Consider the following 18,996-nt stretch of genomic DNA (forward strand, 5'->3'; position numbering starts at 1 on the left):
GGTGCAAAAGCTGCCGAGCAAAAACTCTTGTCGAATGTCTGACTCCCAGCTGAGGCAATTCTGTCGAGTCCTTGTTCTTAAATATTTCCAAATATTTATTGTTATAGGCTGAAGTTATTTGTTCTTATGTTTTAGTTACTTGATTGCAATAACCAAGAAATCATGCAGAGCATTTTAGTCACCTGCTGCATTTTAGGATCTTCCACAAATATTTGATACTTACCTTATTTTTCTATAAAAGTAAAAATATTATTAATACTCATGTAGGCCGTGCGGTTCTAGGCGCTTCAGTCTGGAACCGCGCGACCGCTACGGTCGCAGGTTCGGATTCTGCCTCGGGAATGGATGTGTGTGATGTCCTTAGGTTAGTTAGGTTCAAGTACTTCTAAGTTCTAGAGGACTGACGACCTCTGATGTTAAGTCCCATAGTGCTCAGAGCCACTTGAACCAATACTCACGTAAACAATATATTTTGATTCTGTTTCAATCGTTTTATAAAGAAAAAAACATTATAATATTGTTTTACCTCCTTGTTTGAACGACGGTTGATTAATATTGTGGAATTCCTTCTCTAAAATTAAAATAAAACAATGCTTACTCTGAAAATTTATGTTTGACAGTGCACTATTCATTTAGAGACTTATTGCCAACATGAAGACACTCGGAACACCACCCAAATACGAATAAAACGTGGTTTTCTACTGTGAGTCAAAAATGACCCACATGGTACAACTAGGGGTACGGGGAAGTGTGGCACTTCTAGTGTTACTCCTTATTATTATTCAATAGACTGCTGCCATCTGGTGGTACTCCTCTGTATTACTTTGTTAACCCAAATGGCATCCGGCAGTATGCAGTTGGCTGTCAACTCAGACACATGTGTCACTTCGTGTTAGGCCATGAGGACACATATTTTCTAGTGTTTTACTCTCTTTTAACCATTAGGTAAAGTTAGTTTTGGTATGTATATATTTATATTTGCTGTAATAACTCATCTAAAAGTAATTTTGTTTTTTTATTTCAAATTCACAGTCCGTTACGCCGGTACAAAATAAACATACGGTTTGTCGCACAGCAGGATTTCATAACCTCTGCACGCAGATACGCCAAAAACAAATTTACGATTACGGCTACAACAGTGTAGTAGTTTCGTGATATTTGTAACCTTGCAAATCTGAAGATAGCAGCTTAGCCCTGCCGAAACTAATAATCCAGTGTATCTGCATGCGATAAAGGGCAGACTTCGTATCTGAAGCTTTCTTTACATTAGAAAGTCTCTTCGGGTTTTACTATTTCGTTTAATCAAAGCTACAGGTTTAGTGCGCAATGGAAACGTACCAAAGATCCTACAATTTTCTTTCAGCTGGGATTATTTATTACCTACGTTATTTATTTATTTGAAATGATCATCGGCATTTGCTTCAAATGTATTGGAAGAGAAAGTTGTTATTGTGTTTACTTGTTTATTTATTTACGTTTTTGTTCTTTAGGTATTTACCCGAGTCTCCAAGATGGCTACTAAGCAAAGGGCGTCCTGATGAGGCGCTGAAGATTCTCGAACGTGTGGCGGCAACAAATGGCAAGCCGTTACCTCCTGATACCACAATGAAGCTTAAATTTTTGTGTCATCAAAGAACTCCCAATATGGGAATAATAAACATCTTAACGAACAGGAATCTCTTCAAAAACACAATTCTGCTTGTGATTAGCAGGTAACAGCAATTAAATCATAGCATTTTACATTCAGTTTAAAGGACAGTAACTACTTTAAATTAGTATTAATTACATGTTACGTATTACTTCTTTCTGAAATGAAAACGAATAGAAGCAAATAAGCATTACTTAAACAGGGTTAAGGTAATTGCCATTGTTTTAAAAAGAACTGCTGCAGTAAGGAACTACGATTTCAGTGTAGTAGGTTATGAATTATTGTGTACACGTAAAGCATTTTTGATCACAGTGATAGAGTTAGTTGTTAAAGTTAATCTTACGTCTTTCGTCAAATTTCCTATGAACAATTGAAATATTTTAGACGTTAACTTCACATGTTTTGCTAGATAGTAAATTTGATGCAAGCCGGTATCAGACTACTCTCATTTCAGACAACAGCTCCGTATTTTATAGGATCCAGTTATAAAAGTGGTTGTGAAAGGAAGCAGGCTGCTAAGAAGCAGGTACATGATGATTTGGCAAGCTAAGTGGTTTCCACCCAACAAAGGACCGCGCTACACATCACACATTTCGTCCTTATTTATGGCATACGCAGAGATTGGCGAGATATCAGAGTGACAGAAGCGAGAGCTCCATAGGACCAAGAATTTAGAAAAAAAATAGCATTTTTGTGGTGGCTCGTGTGAGGCATCACCGGTTATTTTAATGTGGTCTCCGCAGCGGAGAGAAAGCAGTCTGGTAACTGGAGCGTCGTGGGGTCAAAACGCTATTTTAAATTTTTACGTTACTTACACTGCAATAATCAAAATGTGGGGAACTTAGCAACAGCTTATGATTTTTTTAGTGATATGATGAAGCCCTACATGGAGGACACAAATTTTTTCTTTTAATTGACTTGTGGGTGTGGCGGGGCTATCGAATGCACGTTTATGCTGCGAGATTTTTCAAGACGAAGAAGGATTGCCATCGTGCGGTATTAAAGTGATTCTGCCATCTCCTCTCCGCTAGCGCAACACTTCCCTGTCTGTTTTGATCATCAGGTAAAGAATATCATCAAAGAATTCACAAACTGCTCTTATCTCATAGAAGGAGAAAAAGAAATTGCGTCCCGAAAAAGGTGGATCAAAACAGAGTCCACAGAACATCACCAGCTATTTTCATTAGTATTTGGGGAAATGACGCGCTACACCTAGTTTGGTGGCAAACTGCGGGATGAGAGAGAACCTTTTATAAATGTAAATCACGTCTGTCTCTTTATAGAAAGTTTGAAACAACAATGTAATTGTAAAAATGCAGCGTTTGTATCACATACCGAGAAAGTTACTACTTCCCCTGTTTTTACAATGAATATTACCTCAGCAAGAGTAAATTATCAACTGCAAAACAATAAAAGTATCTAATTTTATATACGAAATTCTCGTGTACGCCTCACAAAATCTTCCTGGAAAATTTAAGTTCAAATCCCAAGTTTTTCTTTCTGTTTTCTTTTCCATGTCTTTTACGAAAATATTTTATAAAATGCATGACAGACAATTACTGACTTTATTTATATTTTATTCCGACTTATTTCGCTCATAAGTCACGTTCATCGTCGTCGAAAGATTAATGTGCAGCCGACATTACACATCAAAGCTAAAAGTATTGCTCATTCCGAACATTACAGGTATGCTATCTGTGTGAAGAGCAACTATTTGACCAACTCTGGTTGGTTCTCTTCAGTTAGTTGTTCTTCACATAGGTATCATCCTGTAATATTCGAAATGAATGGTACTTTCTGCTTTGATGTGTAATGTTGGCTGCAGATTAATCTTTCCAGTCCACGAAAATGGTTTATGAACGAAAAGAGATGTTTCATGAAAATATTAGTAAACATAACATAGTGAGCATTCAATAATGGTTCAAATGGCTCTGAGCACTATGGGACTTAACATCTATGGTCATCAGTCCCCTAGAACTTAGAACTACTTAAACCTAACTAACCTAAGGACATCACACAACACCCAGCCATCACGAGGTAGAGAAAATCCCTGACCCCGCCGGGAATCGAACCCGGGAACCCGGGCGTGGGAAGCGAGAACGCTACCGCACGACCACGAGATGCGGGCTAGTGAGCATTGTTTAGATTTATGTGCAGTGCAAGCAACGTAAAAATTGAAAAGAAAAAATAAAATAGGAAAAAGTTTCCGCATAAAGACAAAACCCACGATCCTCGGATTGTCGTAGTGCACTGTTTAAGCAGCACCAAACACTGCGAATAAACTACGCTAACTTAAGTGTCTCATGCATCGCCTGACCTGAGTCAAAAAATGCAATTTTTCCTAAACTCTCATATATTATAGCTTCCTCTTCATATCTGGTCAAGTCCTGAATATATCACAAATTTGGACGAAATTTGTTATGACGGTCCCCGTTTCAGTAAGGCTTGAGTCCCGACCTCGACAATATGTGGAAACAACGATTCATGCCGCGCAAGCTGAAGAACTGATGTAACGCCACAATGTCCCGGGCCGGGCACTTCGTCCATCGCCCCCACCCCGTTCCCCCGTTCACAAGCGTGCCATGACGGGGTACCTCGGGGCTGAGCTCACCTGCCGGAGGGACGTGCTACGGAACACTGCGTCCAGTGGAAGATAACAGTCGTCAGGGCCGCTTCAGGATACGGTCAGATTACTGAAATATCGCAGCATTTGGACCGGCGGTCGTCAAAACTGTGGCCCGAACCAAGCATGCGTGCAGCCCACGGTTCGCGGTCGTATTTTATAGCGCTATGCATCTAGACACTAACAGCTGAATCCAGTAACGTCAGCTAACATTGAGAACTTCTCAGGACAATAGTTTTCCTGCTCACAATCAGCAACAAATAAAACAAACTTACATAGAGAATAATATTTTAAGATGTTCCCTATTTTAATTCACGTTGGTGAAATCTGCTGCGAGTCAAGTAAAGTTGGCCGTTTACGTCAGGGGCAGGAGCGGTAAGCAGCTTCACTGTGTGGCTAGAGGATGTGAGTGGGGAATGTTTTGCTGTTTATCTCTCGTTGCTGACAACTCATGGGAGTGTGTGCCTCGTACCGATCAGACGCTATAGTATAAATTTCGAAGGGAAGTGAAATCCGATACTGCAGTGCGTGTGTTATTCTGAATTAAAATACAAAGATCCTCAGAACATGCACGCATGTCGGAAAGAACAGGAACTGCAGCGGCTATAGGCGATATGGAATACATTAATGCATGCACGTCCGAGGGAACACTGCATCGCACAGTAATTCGGAACAACGCAGGCACTGCAGTGTTGTATTTATCCGCCGACACGGAGCAAGCGACTGTCAAGTAAAATGCCTCCCCTGTACGGGAATCAACATAACGGCTGTACAGGTGCAGGTTGTAGACACATGGTTGACGACATGTGGCAGCTTGGGTCTGGCCTTGAGTCATGCTTGGGTAGCCAAATGCTAAGGCGACCGCCAGCAATAAGTGGGAAACCCGGGTTCGGGTCACGGTCCTTCACAAATTTCCATTATCGTCATTCCATTTTACAGCTGATTGCGAATATATTCTATGGAAGCAAAATGCAGTCGTCAGTGCGCATTATAGAGACGGCCATCTTAAGACGCAATACGTATCTGTGGCAAGGAATATGGAATTAATAAAGCTGTTGTAATGCAACGCAATGAGTAGAAGAAAAATTACATTCAAAGCATTTAGTAAATGTTTGTGATCGAGTTGCATATTCCATAACGCATTTAAATATAGGTACTATTAAGGTTACTAATTAATTAATAAACTGCTCACACAACACAGCAACAATTCGTCAGGCAATTACAGTGTCGCAACTTTGGGGGTTCTTGGTTGGCAGCATCCTGAAACAGAAGAGTCGACACGAAGTTTTCCGAATGATGCCGACTTCTACCGATCAGTACTTGGGGGCCAGCATCCCACTTTCTATAACTAGTCTGTTGGGGGCTCATAACACACTAATTCACGTAATTTACCATTCAGTAATGAGATCGGTACATATGCAGCCCGAGAGGCCGCTCCACAATGTCAGTGTTGGCTCTTGAATAGAAACATTTGACAACCACTGATTTAGACGATGCCTCCAGGCTGAATACACGAGGACACTCCAAACCTCTCTCATTTTGTAACAAAGAAATGTAAAATAATTACTTAATTATTCTAGCTACTTATCGAAACTACATCTTTCAATACTACGCAATATTTTAGTTTCCTCTTTTATCTTTAGATACATGTAGAAATTGGAAGAGTACTATTGTTGTGGTCTTCAGTTCAAAGACCGATCTTCTACAGCTCATGACCATGAAGTGGGTCTATCCTGTTCGAACCTGTTCGTCTCCGAATAACTGCTGCAACCTACTTACATTTCAACCTACTTCCTGTATTCATCTCTTGGTATCCCTCTACAGTTTTTACCTCCATAACGTCCCTTCAGTATTAAACTGATGATGCCGTGATGTATTAGAATGTGTCCTATCAAGCAACTTCTTGTTTCATTCAAACTACACCAGAAATTTCTTTTCTTGACAGCTCTATTTACTACTCACTCGTAAGTTACGTGATCTACACATCTGATGTTAGCATTCTTCTGCAGCACCACATTTCAAAACCTTACATTCCTTTCTCGTTTGAACTTCTTATAGTCCACATCCCACTTCAGCACAAAACTAAACTCCAAATACCTACAGACAACACTTCCTAACAGCCAGATCTATATTATATGTTAAGAAATTCCACTTTTTCAGAAATTTTTTTCATGCTATTGCCAATCTCTGCCTCAGCCATCATTAGTTATTTAAATGTTCAATTGGCGAAAGTCATCTACTGCCTTTAGTGTCTCATTTCCTAATCTAATTACTTTGCTTGATTTTCATATTTTCATCATGTAAATCTCTCTTCAAGACGATCTTATTCGTACTCGTCGGCTTTAATTCCGTTTCTGAATTTCTCTTTCATTTTCTTTTCCGCTTTATCAACGTATAGATTCAATAATATCAGTAGCAGGCTGCAAACCTGCCTCACTCTCTTCGTGACTGTTGCTCGTCTTTCATGTCGCTCGATGAGCCGCACCCCGGCTCGCGTTTGAGCCGTTGACAGTTTGGCGTCGTGTATTCGGATTGTGACCTCTCGTTTTCTTAGTGCGTTCACTGGCGCCACTACGTTTGCTCGTTTTGTCTGCCCGTGAGTGGCAGCAGCGGCGTTTATCGATAGCGAGTACTGTGGTACTATCTTTGGAGCGACCTCTAGTATTTCCGGTTCGTTGTGTGGGAGTTCAGTTGGGACGGAGCAGCAGAGAGGTCCGCACAGCGCCAGTACTCGCAGGGACAGCTGGCGATACATGCACTGCCCGATGGAAGAATGTGGTCGCGAGAATGCACGACCACGCCGAGGACCGGATTCAGCTAGTTTAAGTTGAATGTATTGTGTCGGTAGCTGGGCCGACACCGTGATGTTGATGGCTGAAAAGGAATGCTAGACTAACGCTGTGGCCGATAGGGCACGCAAGGCTAAAGCAGACGGGCGTGAAGTCTGGAACATGAGAACTTATAAATGAATAAGAAGAAAAGTAGGTAGATGCTTAGTACTTATCTTTTATTTAGGCCTTGGAATACATCTCTCTTGAATACTTGTAAGCTATAGGCACTGATACAACTGGCGCCTTGCTAGTTCGTAGCCATTAACTTAGCTGATGGCTATTCTGTCTCTCGGCTAATGAGAGAGAAAGGCTTCGTACAACTGGGCGGTAGCTAGGTTCTCGTACAACTGGGCGGTAGCTAGGTTCTCGTACAACTGGGGCGAGTGCTCTCTCATATCACGAGACCTGCCTTGGTGGTGGCGCTAGGTCTGCGATTACAGTGGCGACACGCGGGTCCGACCTGTACTACATGGACCGCGGCCGATTTAAGCTACCACCTAGCAAGTGTGGTGTCTGGCAGTGACACCACAGAATGGATCGTTAAATCCGAGTAGTGAAACCGCCACCATTGTGAGTGTGTCCGTCCGCCGAAGTGACCTCATGGTAACAAGCTGTTAGTTGGCGATTCATACTACGACGTTTGCCTTGCTTGACCGAGCGAGAGCGACCGTTGGTTGGTCGTTCGGTCGGTCGTCTCAACGGACGACGTGTATTTGGTCTTCCGACGGCTTCTGGGTTCTCTGTGTTTGTGTCGACTTGTAATTCGTCCTTGTTGCTCCACAGTGACTAGTTTTACTATTGTTTGAGTTGTTTGTGGAATTGTTTACGCGGATCTGTGTGCATCTTGTGTGGTTTGAATGAGCAGCCATTTTAATGCTGTCTGCGTACCGGATTCGTGGAGACAAATTGCTGTCATTACCTAGGATTATTCTTACGCTTGAACATGATCTCTTGTATAATATTTGTTGTTTACGATGTGAGGAGTGTAGTCCGCCCGTCTGCCTGGCATGGGTTATTCCATCGTTGTATTAGGCATCGGACGCTAGGCAGATTTTGCGAGAGTGTTGGTCTTGCGTTTAACTGTGACTAGTTTGAGTTGCCATCCTGTTAAGTGAGTATTACACTGGGCTGCCTGTCTCACCTTACTTACGTTTGAAGGACTTCCCCAGGTCGATCATTGGAGCACTGTCTGCGGATCACTCCCTTCTTTATTTCGTATGATTGTGTCGATTGTTAAAAAAATTGTTTAAATTATTCCAATTGATTGTTGAAGGACGACATCGTCGTTAGGGAAGAGATCAAGCATGAAGGGATGCGGGTGGTCCGCAGCTGACCTAATGTCTTCGATTAATACCAGAGGTCCCATGACGAATTACAAGTCGTCCTTGTGGCTCCACAGTTTTAGTATTGTTTGAGTTGTTTGTGGAATTGTTTTCGCGGATCCGTGTGTATGTAGTGTGGTTTTGAATGAGCAGTCATTTTAAAGCTGTCTGCGTACTGGATTCGTGGAGGCACATATTGGCCCAACGACATCGTCAATTACGACTATAGTGGGCTCGGGATCATCGATATTGGACCGTTTACCACTGGAAAAGCGCCGGTTCATCAGATAAATCACGTTTTTACTACAACAGGTCGATGGTCGTGTACAGAAATGCCGTCATCCAGGTGAACACGCAGGGGTCGTCTGCTGTTGAGCTCCTTGTTCAACAATGTCCGCTGAATGATCTATGAAACACATGTGCATCCACCGGCGTTGTGCTCTTTCGCCAAAGGTGCCACAGATCGCCATCTATGCTACTTTACACAGCAGACAAGCCTCCAAATCCAACGTTCTGTGAAGAGCCGTGGACGTCCAACTACTTGGTGCCTAGTGGTAGTTTCACTGCCTTTCTACCACTTTCCTTAGATGGTCACGACAGTAGCACGTGAATATTCGATTAGTTTCACTTTTTTAGGGATACTCGTTCACCACCTCTGTGTAATAAGAACCTATACGTTGGCAAACTGGCTTATCTCAGTGGATTTCTGCATTTGCTGCGTATATATTCGCTAGGGTATTCTCCCATCCGTCTCTGCTAGGTTTACATATATTTATTATTGCGTCACGTGTCCGTAACGCCACTATGAGGCATCCAAGCTTGCAATGGGCAGTGGTCATAATGAGTTGGCTTATCAGTGTATTTATTTCTTTAGATCTTCTTTGCGAAGCAACATTATGCTTATCTTCCTGTATCGATATATATTCGTAAGTCACGTGTCTTTGAAAAACAGTCTTTGTATAGCTATGAACTTTCACTGATGTGTGGACAATTTGTTTAGAATTACGTTTTCTGACGATGGCTCGAAAGCTGTAAGCCGGTTCATAACGAACTATTAAATATTACTCCAGAACATAAACGCTGTGTATAGTAGTATATCTGTTTTCCTCTAAATACCGACAAAATATTCCATAAACATTCTCAAAACTTCCTCTGGCTTTACACATGTTACAAACGAAGGTTTGCCTTTTATCCTACTATTTTTCAAGATAAGTCGTAAGCTCAGCATTGCCTCTGGGGTTTCCACCCAGATTGATCTTCCGCAAGGTTGGCTCCTATCACTTTCCTGTTTCATTGCTAAACAATTCGTATCGATACTTTGCAGCTATGAATTATTGAAGCAATGATTTCGGTAGTACTCACACCCGTTAGCACCTGCCTTCTTTTTAACTGCAATTATTCAATTCTTCCTAACTTATGACGGTATTTCTCCTACCTCGTGTGGGGTCATAATGTGGAATAGTTTTGTCATGTCTTGCTTCCCTAAGGATCTCAATAATTCTTACGGTATGTCGTCTCCAGGATTTTGTTTCCACTTAGGTATTTCAGTGATCTGTGGTATTGTTGCTGCTTTATCGTATCTCCTTTCTAATCTTTATCTGATTCATCTTTCCTTTCTATAATATCATCTTTAACTTAATTCCCTTGCAGAGCCTCTATAAATATTCCTTCCTCTATTCGGTTTTACCTTCTTTGCTTAGCGGTCTGAACCTCCAATTATTAAGTGGAGTATTCTCTACGTCCTGTTACATTTTTGCACGCTCTTACGGAAATACCATGTATAGCGTTCTAGCCACTCCAGCTTAGCCAGTTTGCTCTCTCTCTAAACCTCATTTCTTAGCCGTTCGTGTTCCATTTCACCAGCTTCTTTCGCTGCCTCTTTATATTGTCTCCTTTCATCAACTAAATTCGTTGTTGTTGTTGTGGTCTTCAGTCCATAAGCTGCAACACTCGTTCGCCTTTGGTGTTTCTGGAGGGGGCGCTAATCAGTGTTCGATGCGAGTAGAATATTGCTTGACTCGTTCTTTTGCCGTTCTTGCAGCAGGAAAGTGATGTGATGATCCAACAAGATAATAGTCGCCTACACGCTGTCCGTGAAACTTAACGTGCTGTGCAAGAGGTGTAGCAACTTCTCTGATCAGCACGACCTTCGGACTTGTCTTCAATCGAGCACTTGTGGGTTATGATGGGACAAGAAGTCACTCGTGCAACTCGTCAGCCAACAACTCTTACAGAAGTACGTGAACAACTCGAGCAACAGGGCATAACGTATCCCAGGACAAAAAATGGTTCAAATGGCTCTGAGCACTATGGGACTCAACTGCTGTGGTCATAAGTCCCCTAGAACTTAGAACTACTTAAACCTAACTAACCTAAGGACAGCACACAACACCCAGCCATCACGAGGCAGAGAAAATCCCTGGCCCCGCCGGGAATCGAACCCGGGAACCCGGGCGTGGGAAGCGAGAACGCAACCGCACGACCACGAGATGCGGGCTATCCCAGGACAGTATTCACCATCTGTACGACCGATTGGTTGCATAGTCAGCGCCTGAATTGATGCCCGTGGAGAGTACACTACGTACTAACGGATATTTCAGCATCGGTCGATACCTGGAATCTCAGCATTGTTTGTGCTATTGGTCTGTAAATGTAATCTTTTGGTGTACTCCATTTGCGCTGTTGCAACAATAAGTCTTGAATGAATTGGAAACGCCTAAAACGGTGTACTAATTTTTTGCTGGCAGTATATTTTGTATGAATTTCTTATGTAGAATGTTACACACTTGACAATATGTTATATAAATTTCACAGCTGTTGTTACCTGTAACAATTTCATTTCTTTTCTATTTCAGGTTTACCTTAGTGCATGTTAATACAAGTATATATGACCAATATCAGTAGTTAAATGATTAATGTAATCTAGGTAATCACAATTGTGCTTTTTGTTGGATAGGTACTTGTGGATGAGACAGTTTTTTCACAGTGTCAACAATGCTTACAACAGCTAAACACCAAAATACAATAACAATAATAGTAGTAATGAAACTGATCTTCAGTGGAATAAATAGTTTAAGTGTCCACAGACTGGTATAGACAGATGTCATTTAAACTATACACACAGATCTTTTTCTCTTCCTAGTTTAATTCCAAACTTTGTGTTACCAACTTTGGTCTTTACATTCCCTTCTAGCACCTTTCCATTATCCTCACATCTATCATTGCCATTCGCCATCGGAATGTGTTTCCAATCCACGTCTTAAGAAAACTGTTTTCCTATTTTAATAGGAAATTTGTTTTCAGTAGTTTTTTCACTTATATGAGTCACTAGCCAATTTCACCTCTCCTCTTCTTGTACAATCTTATATCTACCTTTCACATTTCCTGTTCAGTCCTCAGCGGGGATGATGTGTAACAGGTGGCTACACAGGGATCTGCTATCTATACTTCCTGTTGTCTTGCCAAAAAATCAGCCCTTGGTGTCATGCTGATTGTCCGTTTCGGTTAGACATTATACTAGGCCAACATCATACTTAAGCAACAGTAAAATCAGACTTGAATCTAGCAGACTTGTATTTCTGTCCCAAACTTTTAATTTTATTAACAGTTTTCCTCTTGTAGAAATAAGCTACACAACAGAGATGTTAAACAGCAATATTAATTAGTGTTCTTGTCAGTGACTCCAGTCTTACTTTATTTACCATATTTTTTCAAAATTTGTTGTTCGTAACTGATTTTTAAAGCGATGAATATACGCTGGCTAGTATCTACTGCTGCTCCATTTTCTATACGATTCTGAAGTTAATATTTCAGATACAGAGAACTTCAATGCATTCAAAATTGCCATGAGAGCATCTTTGTATTTCTTCATTTCTTCTTTAGTAACCAAGAGACGAAGACGGACATGTAGTTGCTCTCACGCTAAACCAGCCACAGTGCTTTACCTCATAAATATGTACTTCTAACAACCAAATGCGAGAGTGTAAAGGAATGCTTATACCCGTAATAAGATGAAAATTTCGTCTCAGTCAGTTTGCAATGCAAACATAAGGAGAAGTATATGAAATGAAGACATAAAATAAATAGTCGCAGTCACAGTCACAGTAACTACCTTTTCCCAGATAGCAATTGCTGTAGTGTTTGTTTTCGCGTGCTTATGTGAAGACGTGAATGGTATGTATGTTTTAAACTTTGATAAATAATGTCGGTTAAGTCATTTTAAGTGGCTGCGTAGTTTTCGTGCATTAGTGTTGCGTGGATTGACTTTTTAGTGTATTGATAAACAGACTCAGTTTACTAGCTGGCTATTGCTAAGCTTAGTGCTGTATTCCTTGTTGTATAGACGAACATAGATTAAAGACGGATAGGGGCTAAAGGGGCTAAACTTGTCCTACAATGTCCAGTCACACTAATGTGACTACTGCCTGTCTTCGACTGCAACGTGTAATAACCACTCACAGTCACAGGTGGCAGCACAAGCAGTGAAGTGTATATAAAGCGTGTTGGGGTGACGCGGAAAACAGTTCAGTCGTTGCCGGAAACCAAGCTATTTATCTGACATCAAAATGGGAATGATCATTGACTTTCAAGTCAAAGGTTGGAACCATTTCCGGAACGACTGAGTTTGTAAACTGTTCGCCTGTCGCCGTTCTTAAAGTATACCGTAGATTACAAAATTGTGCTATCCAAAACCAGCGCCAAGGCAAATGTGGGGCACCACAGTTGGCGGAGAAGTGTACGGGTGAACAGACGCGCAACTGTTGAGCAACCAACCTCCCAGAAGAACCAAGGGGCTGCCACAGTGACTGCCCAACTACCGTTCAATTAATGCTGCTGCGAATTGGTCTGCACAGCAAGAGTCTGGTTCATGTACTGGTTCAAATGGCTCTGAACGCTATAGGACTTAACATCTGAGGTCACCAGTCCCCTAGACCTTTGAACTACTTAAACCTAACTAACCTAAGGACATCAGACTCATCCATGCCCGAGGCAGGATTCGAACCTGCGACCGGAACGGTCGCGCGGTTCCAGACTGTGGCGCCTAGACCCACTCTGCCACACTGACCGGCTTCATGTACTTTTTATCGGCGAAGAAGGCTGCAATTTGTACTAAAATACCGCAACTGAACGCACCGAATGGCTACAGGTGACCTTCCAGGTATCAGGTCACCGTTGGCGTGTACGGCATTAAATGTCTGAAAGCCAAGAACGTGCAAGCATTATGTAGAGTTACGGTCTGGGGGATGTTTTCGTGGCGTTCCCTGGAAGGTACGATGCATCAACACGATTATTCATCTATGCTTGAGGCCATATCCACCCCCGCATGCAGTTTCTTTTTCCTCCGCACGATGGCATCTACCAGGAGGACAATACAACTTATCACGTACCTCACAATTTACGTTTCTGGTTCGAGGAGCACGCAGATGAGTTTGCTGTACTCCCCTGGACACCAACCTCCTCAGATTAAAACTCAATCCAGAATCTAAGAGAGCATGCTGATCGGGACAACCTCAATCGTAAAACCTAGCGCAGCTACTCACGGCACCGGAGTCGGCGTGACTCCGTATCCCAGTCGGTGACTTCCAGAGTCTCACTTAATTCTTTCCTTCACATCTCCCCATGGTCCGCGCTGCAAAACGTGGTTATTCAAGCTTTTAACAAGTGTTCAAATTAATGTAACCAGACAGTGTATGGGGATGCAGGGGAAGTTGGCCACTGTCCGGAAACAACTCGGATCAGTTTGGTCATGGCTTCAGGTCTGTACTGTTTATTTTTATTTAGCAACAGGAGTATTTGTTCATCACTCAAACAACCTCATTTATTTATCGTGCTGCGGTGGTGTTCGGGCATCCGTGACGAAGGTTTTGGCACATGTGGTGCCCACAGCGTCGCCTAGGATTCTAGATGCGGCAGTGCTCCCTCTCGCCTGCTGGTTCGCTCATTTTGGATTGTCGACACTCGTATGACAGTAAATGGCGAACAGAGGGTCCTGCCTAGGAGCAGGGTGAAAGGAGGTAACTGACTCTACGGTACTCCCCGTCCGTCTCTGAGGTATCGCCCATTGCTGAAAGAACATCTGAGTCGGCGTGGGTCACCTCTTTTCTTGAGGCTGAGGTCCTGAGAAATTCAGGGGATAGGTTCCCTGGTCATTGCGAGCTCCAGCGTTAGATGGATGTTAGAGCCCCTTAAGGAAACAGCGTACAGGCCAGGAATGAAGGTCAGTGGCCGTCTGCTTACCGGAGGGTCTCGTCAGAAAAGTGGAGGGGTCTCTGGCATCGGTTGACTGTTTCAGTGAAGATAGCTAACCTCACGCGAAGTAGAAGCAGCTTCGTTTCCAGAACCGGTCGCGGTCCGTTGGTTTGGAGCTGAGTATAAGGCCTAAATCAGAACCTAAGACGTTTCTGTGACGTTCTTAGATGCGAATTCCTAGACCTCTGCTACCGAGTGGAGTATTTTTATTGTATATGATGCTTTCTTAAAAATTATTATACGAGTTGCTTTCAGTAGGGATATTTCTTATTGTTTAGTGAAAGTATTAATAACAAATCTATTTCTGCTTACAGGTCTGCGAGTTCCCTCGTTATTTTCACCTTGCTTATGAACAGCAGAAGTTTTGGAGAGAACCCTTTCATTGTTTACATTGCGCAAGGAATTTTGAAGTTCTTTGCAGGGTATGCTGTTCACATAATAGGAAACAGGATCGGGAGACGAATAACACACTGTTTCATATTACTGACGGCTGCTGCCGTGTGTGTCGTACTTGTTTTCCTGACTGCAAGTAAGTAGAAAGTCTCTTTTTTCTACTGATGATTCTACCAAAAAATTGTTTGTTGTTACTTAAAGTAAGAAACAACTGAAACTGTACTGTCATTTGCTACATTTTGAGACGGATGTTTTCTTTTGTTCAGATTCATTTCCTCAGTGGATGTTAACGACTGCGTCTCTGGTGCTACAGTTCTGTGCCAGCTCCTCGCTGTCGCTAACAAACCTGCAGAGTATTGAAATACACCCAACATGTATACGGCAGATAGCCATCGCCATCGAATACGTCGTTGTTCAGTGCGTCATGTGTTCGCCCCCTTACCTTGCTTATATGGTACGTATACACTTGATTTATAGGTAATGATTAGATACTACACTGTTTCACAGCAGTTATGTTATAGCGATCATGACCGCAACCATTAATTTACCATAAATGCGTTCTCGTTAATTTCTCCACGCATTAATAAGAAGCTCGTGGCTCCTGCGTCTTTTCTGAACCCGACCACCTAGCTTCCATTATTTAGCTGTCGTCTCCTTCTTCTTTGAAAATTATTTTTCATACTGACCAACAAAGAACTTCATCAGTCTCCCGACAATTTTTGTCTTTCTTATGTCATCTACTCGTACTATTTCATAATATGCATGTGTCCAATTCTCAGTGAGCCATTTTCATGTTTTAACCGTTTTCTTATTAATAGTCTGTGCCTCATCTAAACAAGTCAAAATTTTCGGTGCTAGTTGTGTGTGAACTTTCCATTTCAGACATGTGAGAGACTCATTTAAGATACTCTATTCGGTTTAGCAAACGATCTCAAATTTCACTTGCGATTTTCTTTTCGAGATGTTAATTATACACTACTTTCATGTTACTATATTTCATTTGTCAGCCATACGTATCAACACTCACTAGTGTGTCGTTTTTGGTTGAAGTTTATCCGTGCTGAAGGTAACCCTACGACTGATTTCATCATCAAAGTGAAGATGGTTTTTATAGTATATAAATTACGTTCTGTGAATATGCATTGCTTCTGCTTAGAATTTTGAAAACTGTAGAGTAGCTAGGAATAGCAGTAGTGTAGGGTGAACCAATATTGTTTCTCAACTGCTTTTTGGGCAGATATTGTGGAAATAATGCGGAATGTTTTCTCAAGGTAAAATGTTAATTTATTGCTATTCATTTCCCATTTTAGAACATCTTTGAAGTGTTGATAGTGACCCATTATGCTGTTTTCACTTCTAAACCCAGTTTGTTCATATTCATGTTTAAAATCTAATGTTCCTCCTCATTGTCAATAGTTTTAATGAAATTCTTCAATAATGTGTAGAGGAGGCTAATTGCTCTACAACTTATGATTATTTTCTGTCTCATTTCTTTTCTCAGTTACATCTCTTACAAAGGTATCACTGTACTCTCTCTCACACCCTCGAGGTCATTTTGGAACTGATTTGTTTAATTGAGTTCTGTATAACTGCTCCCGTTCATTTCCTTGAAATTCCCTTTTTCTCCACAACAGCTGCCATGTTTCATATGAGATTTTCTTTCCCTTCGATTTCATGGTACACCCAACACCCTTCCCTCTCTCTGAGTACCTTAGCTAAACAGTTCCTTCTTTCTTCAATATCAGTATACTCTTCGTAGTCTAAGATACTGAACTTGTTCTTTAATTTAATCCTATTCTAAAATAAATAAAAGTAATCAACATTTATGGCCTCTATCCTACTGGTATAGTTTCATTACAGTTTTATGCACACTTCTACTGTGCATATTAAAGCGCTACGATAACCAACAATTCGAATGCGGTTTATGACCCTCACATCCCGTATAAGTTCCCTCTTTTTTGTTAAGTAGGGTATATTTCGATTTGAATTTCATTTTGTGATCGCGAAGTCCATTTTCTATTTGTTAGCTTCTGGAAGAAGAGTTGACTGAAGAGTTTTTCTGTAGTTTTTGTTCTACTTTTGTATTAAAAACACTAATTAGTATCTTGCACCGATCTTTAGGTCATTTATCATCGGAGCATGACCACAGTGGTGCATGAACCTAAATGCTTTTTCATGTAATATTTTTTATTTACTTTATAATGTTTTCTCTTATTCTGCCTGAGATTCCTTCCATATCTGTAACATTGTGTTTCTTTTTATTTTCTTCTCGCCAATAATCCCTACACTTGAATTTTTCCCTAGCTCTGTTTCTCTGTAGTAATGCATATATTTCATTTTAATAATATTTTATATCAATTTTTCGTCATTTTTGCCTTCCTACCATTTTCTCTCAATCGATATTGTGTATAAAACCATTCCATTCAAAACGTTCTGTAATGCTTATTTATTTTCAATAAGAATAGTAATATCATCAGCGTATCTTAACATTGATATCTTTCGTTTCAATTGAAACTTTATTTCCGTCATTAGATCTTCGATGCACACATTGAAAAGTAGGGGTGAAAGACTGCATCCCTCTGTTAAAACTATTTTAATCAGAGCACCTAGTTTTTCGTCTTAAAATCTTATAATTCGCTCCTGATTCTTGCTGTATTTTATCCATCTTTCTCTGTAACGTACTCCTATTTCCTTCTGAAGTCTTATCTATCATGTACGTATGTTTGTCTGTACAACTTCTGTGATTTAGAGACGTCCAATCCTCTTCATTTCAGCTGCTTACCGTGACATTCACTATTGCAGTGCTTATAGCATTAGCGAATTTCACATGCATATCATCATTCTTTGTACTTCGGCTTATAAACCACTTCCTTCCACACTGATTCTTCCAGACGATTCTCTTACATTGTAAAGTGTCATGTCAGAAGCGCCTCTCTGGTGCCTTTATCTTTTCTAAAGCCAAAACAGAGGTCGTCTAAACAGTTATTTTCCGTTCCTCTGTATATTATTTTTGTCAACAACTTGGATGCAAGAACTGATTATGTCATGGTTCTCACTCTTATTTGCTATCTTCAGAATTTCGTGGATGATATTTTCCCTAAAGTCTGACGGTATGTCTCCATTGTCAGATTCTGCAAACCAAATTAAACTGTCGTTTGGTTTCTGCTTGCGCCAACGATTTCGAAAATTCCGAAGGAATGCTATCCATCCGTTCCGACTTATTCGATCTCTAGTTCTTCAGCGCTTTGTTAAAGCCAGCTTCTAAAACTAGATCCCCGATATCTTCCATATATTCTTCATTTATCACGTTATCAGACAGGCCCTTTCCCTCGTACACGTCTTCAGTGTACTCTTTGCACGTATTCGCTCTCTCTTCTGCGTGTAATAATAAATTCACATTGCGCCATTAATATTTCCACCTTTCTTTTTAATTTAATCGGAGGCTGTGTTGTCTTTTTATATGCTGAATTAGTTTCTTCCGACGTCCATTTCTTTTTCAGTTTCCTCACATTTTTCCTGCAACCATTTTTCCTTGGCTTCGCTGCCGTATCTATTTACTTCGTTCCTAAGTGACTTACGTTGCTGTAATCATCTCTTTGCCAAAGATTTTTGTACTTTCCTCTTTATTTGATCATCTTCATTATTTTTTCTGTTGCAAAAGGTTCCTTTGCCGTTACCTGCCTTGTAGACGTATGTTTGTCTGTACAACTTCTGCGATTTAGAGACGTCCAATCCTCTTCTGTTCAATTGCGTACCATGAAATTCACTGTCGCAGTACTTATAGCATTAGCGAATTTCGCATGCATATCATCATTCCTCGTGCTTCAGCTCATAGATCACTTCCTTCCACGCTGACTCTTCCAGACAATTCTCTTACGTTTCAATCCTCTCTTCATCATTACTACATTGTTATTCAAATCTGTCTCTGTT

General features: G+C 41.1%; 1 protein-coding gene across 2 annotated transcripts in view; it reads left to right on the plus strand.

Annotated features, from left to right (window-relative positions):
* LOC124789400 (solute carrier family 22 member 7-like) overlaps nucleotides 1-18,996 on the plus strand; it is a 90,225-nt gene that overhangs the window by 68,965 nt on the left and 2,264 nt on the right. For both annotated transcript variants that reach the window (XM_047256739.1, XM_047256740.1), the window contains exons 6-8: nucleotides 1,491-1,712; nucleotides 14,988-15,202; nucleotides 15,333-15,520. In XM_047256739.1, coding sequence (XP_047112695.1) covers nucleotides 1,491-1,712; nucleotides 14,988-15,202; nucleotides 15,333-15,520 — 625 coding nt within the window. The remainder of the gene's footprint in view (nucleotides 1-1,490; nucleotides 1,713-14,987; nucleotides 15,203-15,332; nucleotides 15,521-18,996) is intronic.

This window comes from Schistocerca piceifrons, chromosome 3 (assembly GCF_021461385.2).
Source record: "Schistocerca piceifrons isolate TAMUIC-IGC-003096 chromosome 3, iqSchPice1.1, whole genome shotgun sequence".
NCBI classification, from domain to species: Eukaryota; Metazoa; Arthropoda; class Insecta; order Orthoptera; family Acrididae; genus Schistocerca; species Schistocerca piceifrons.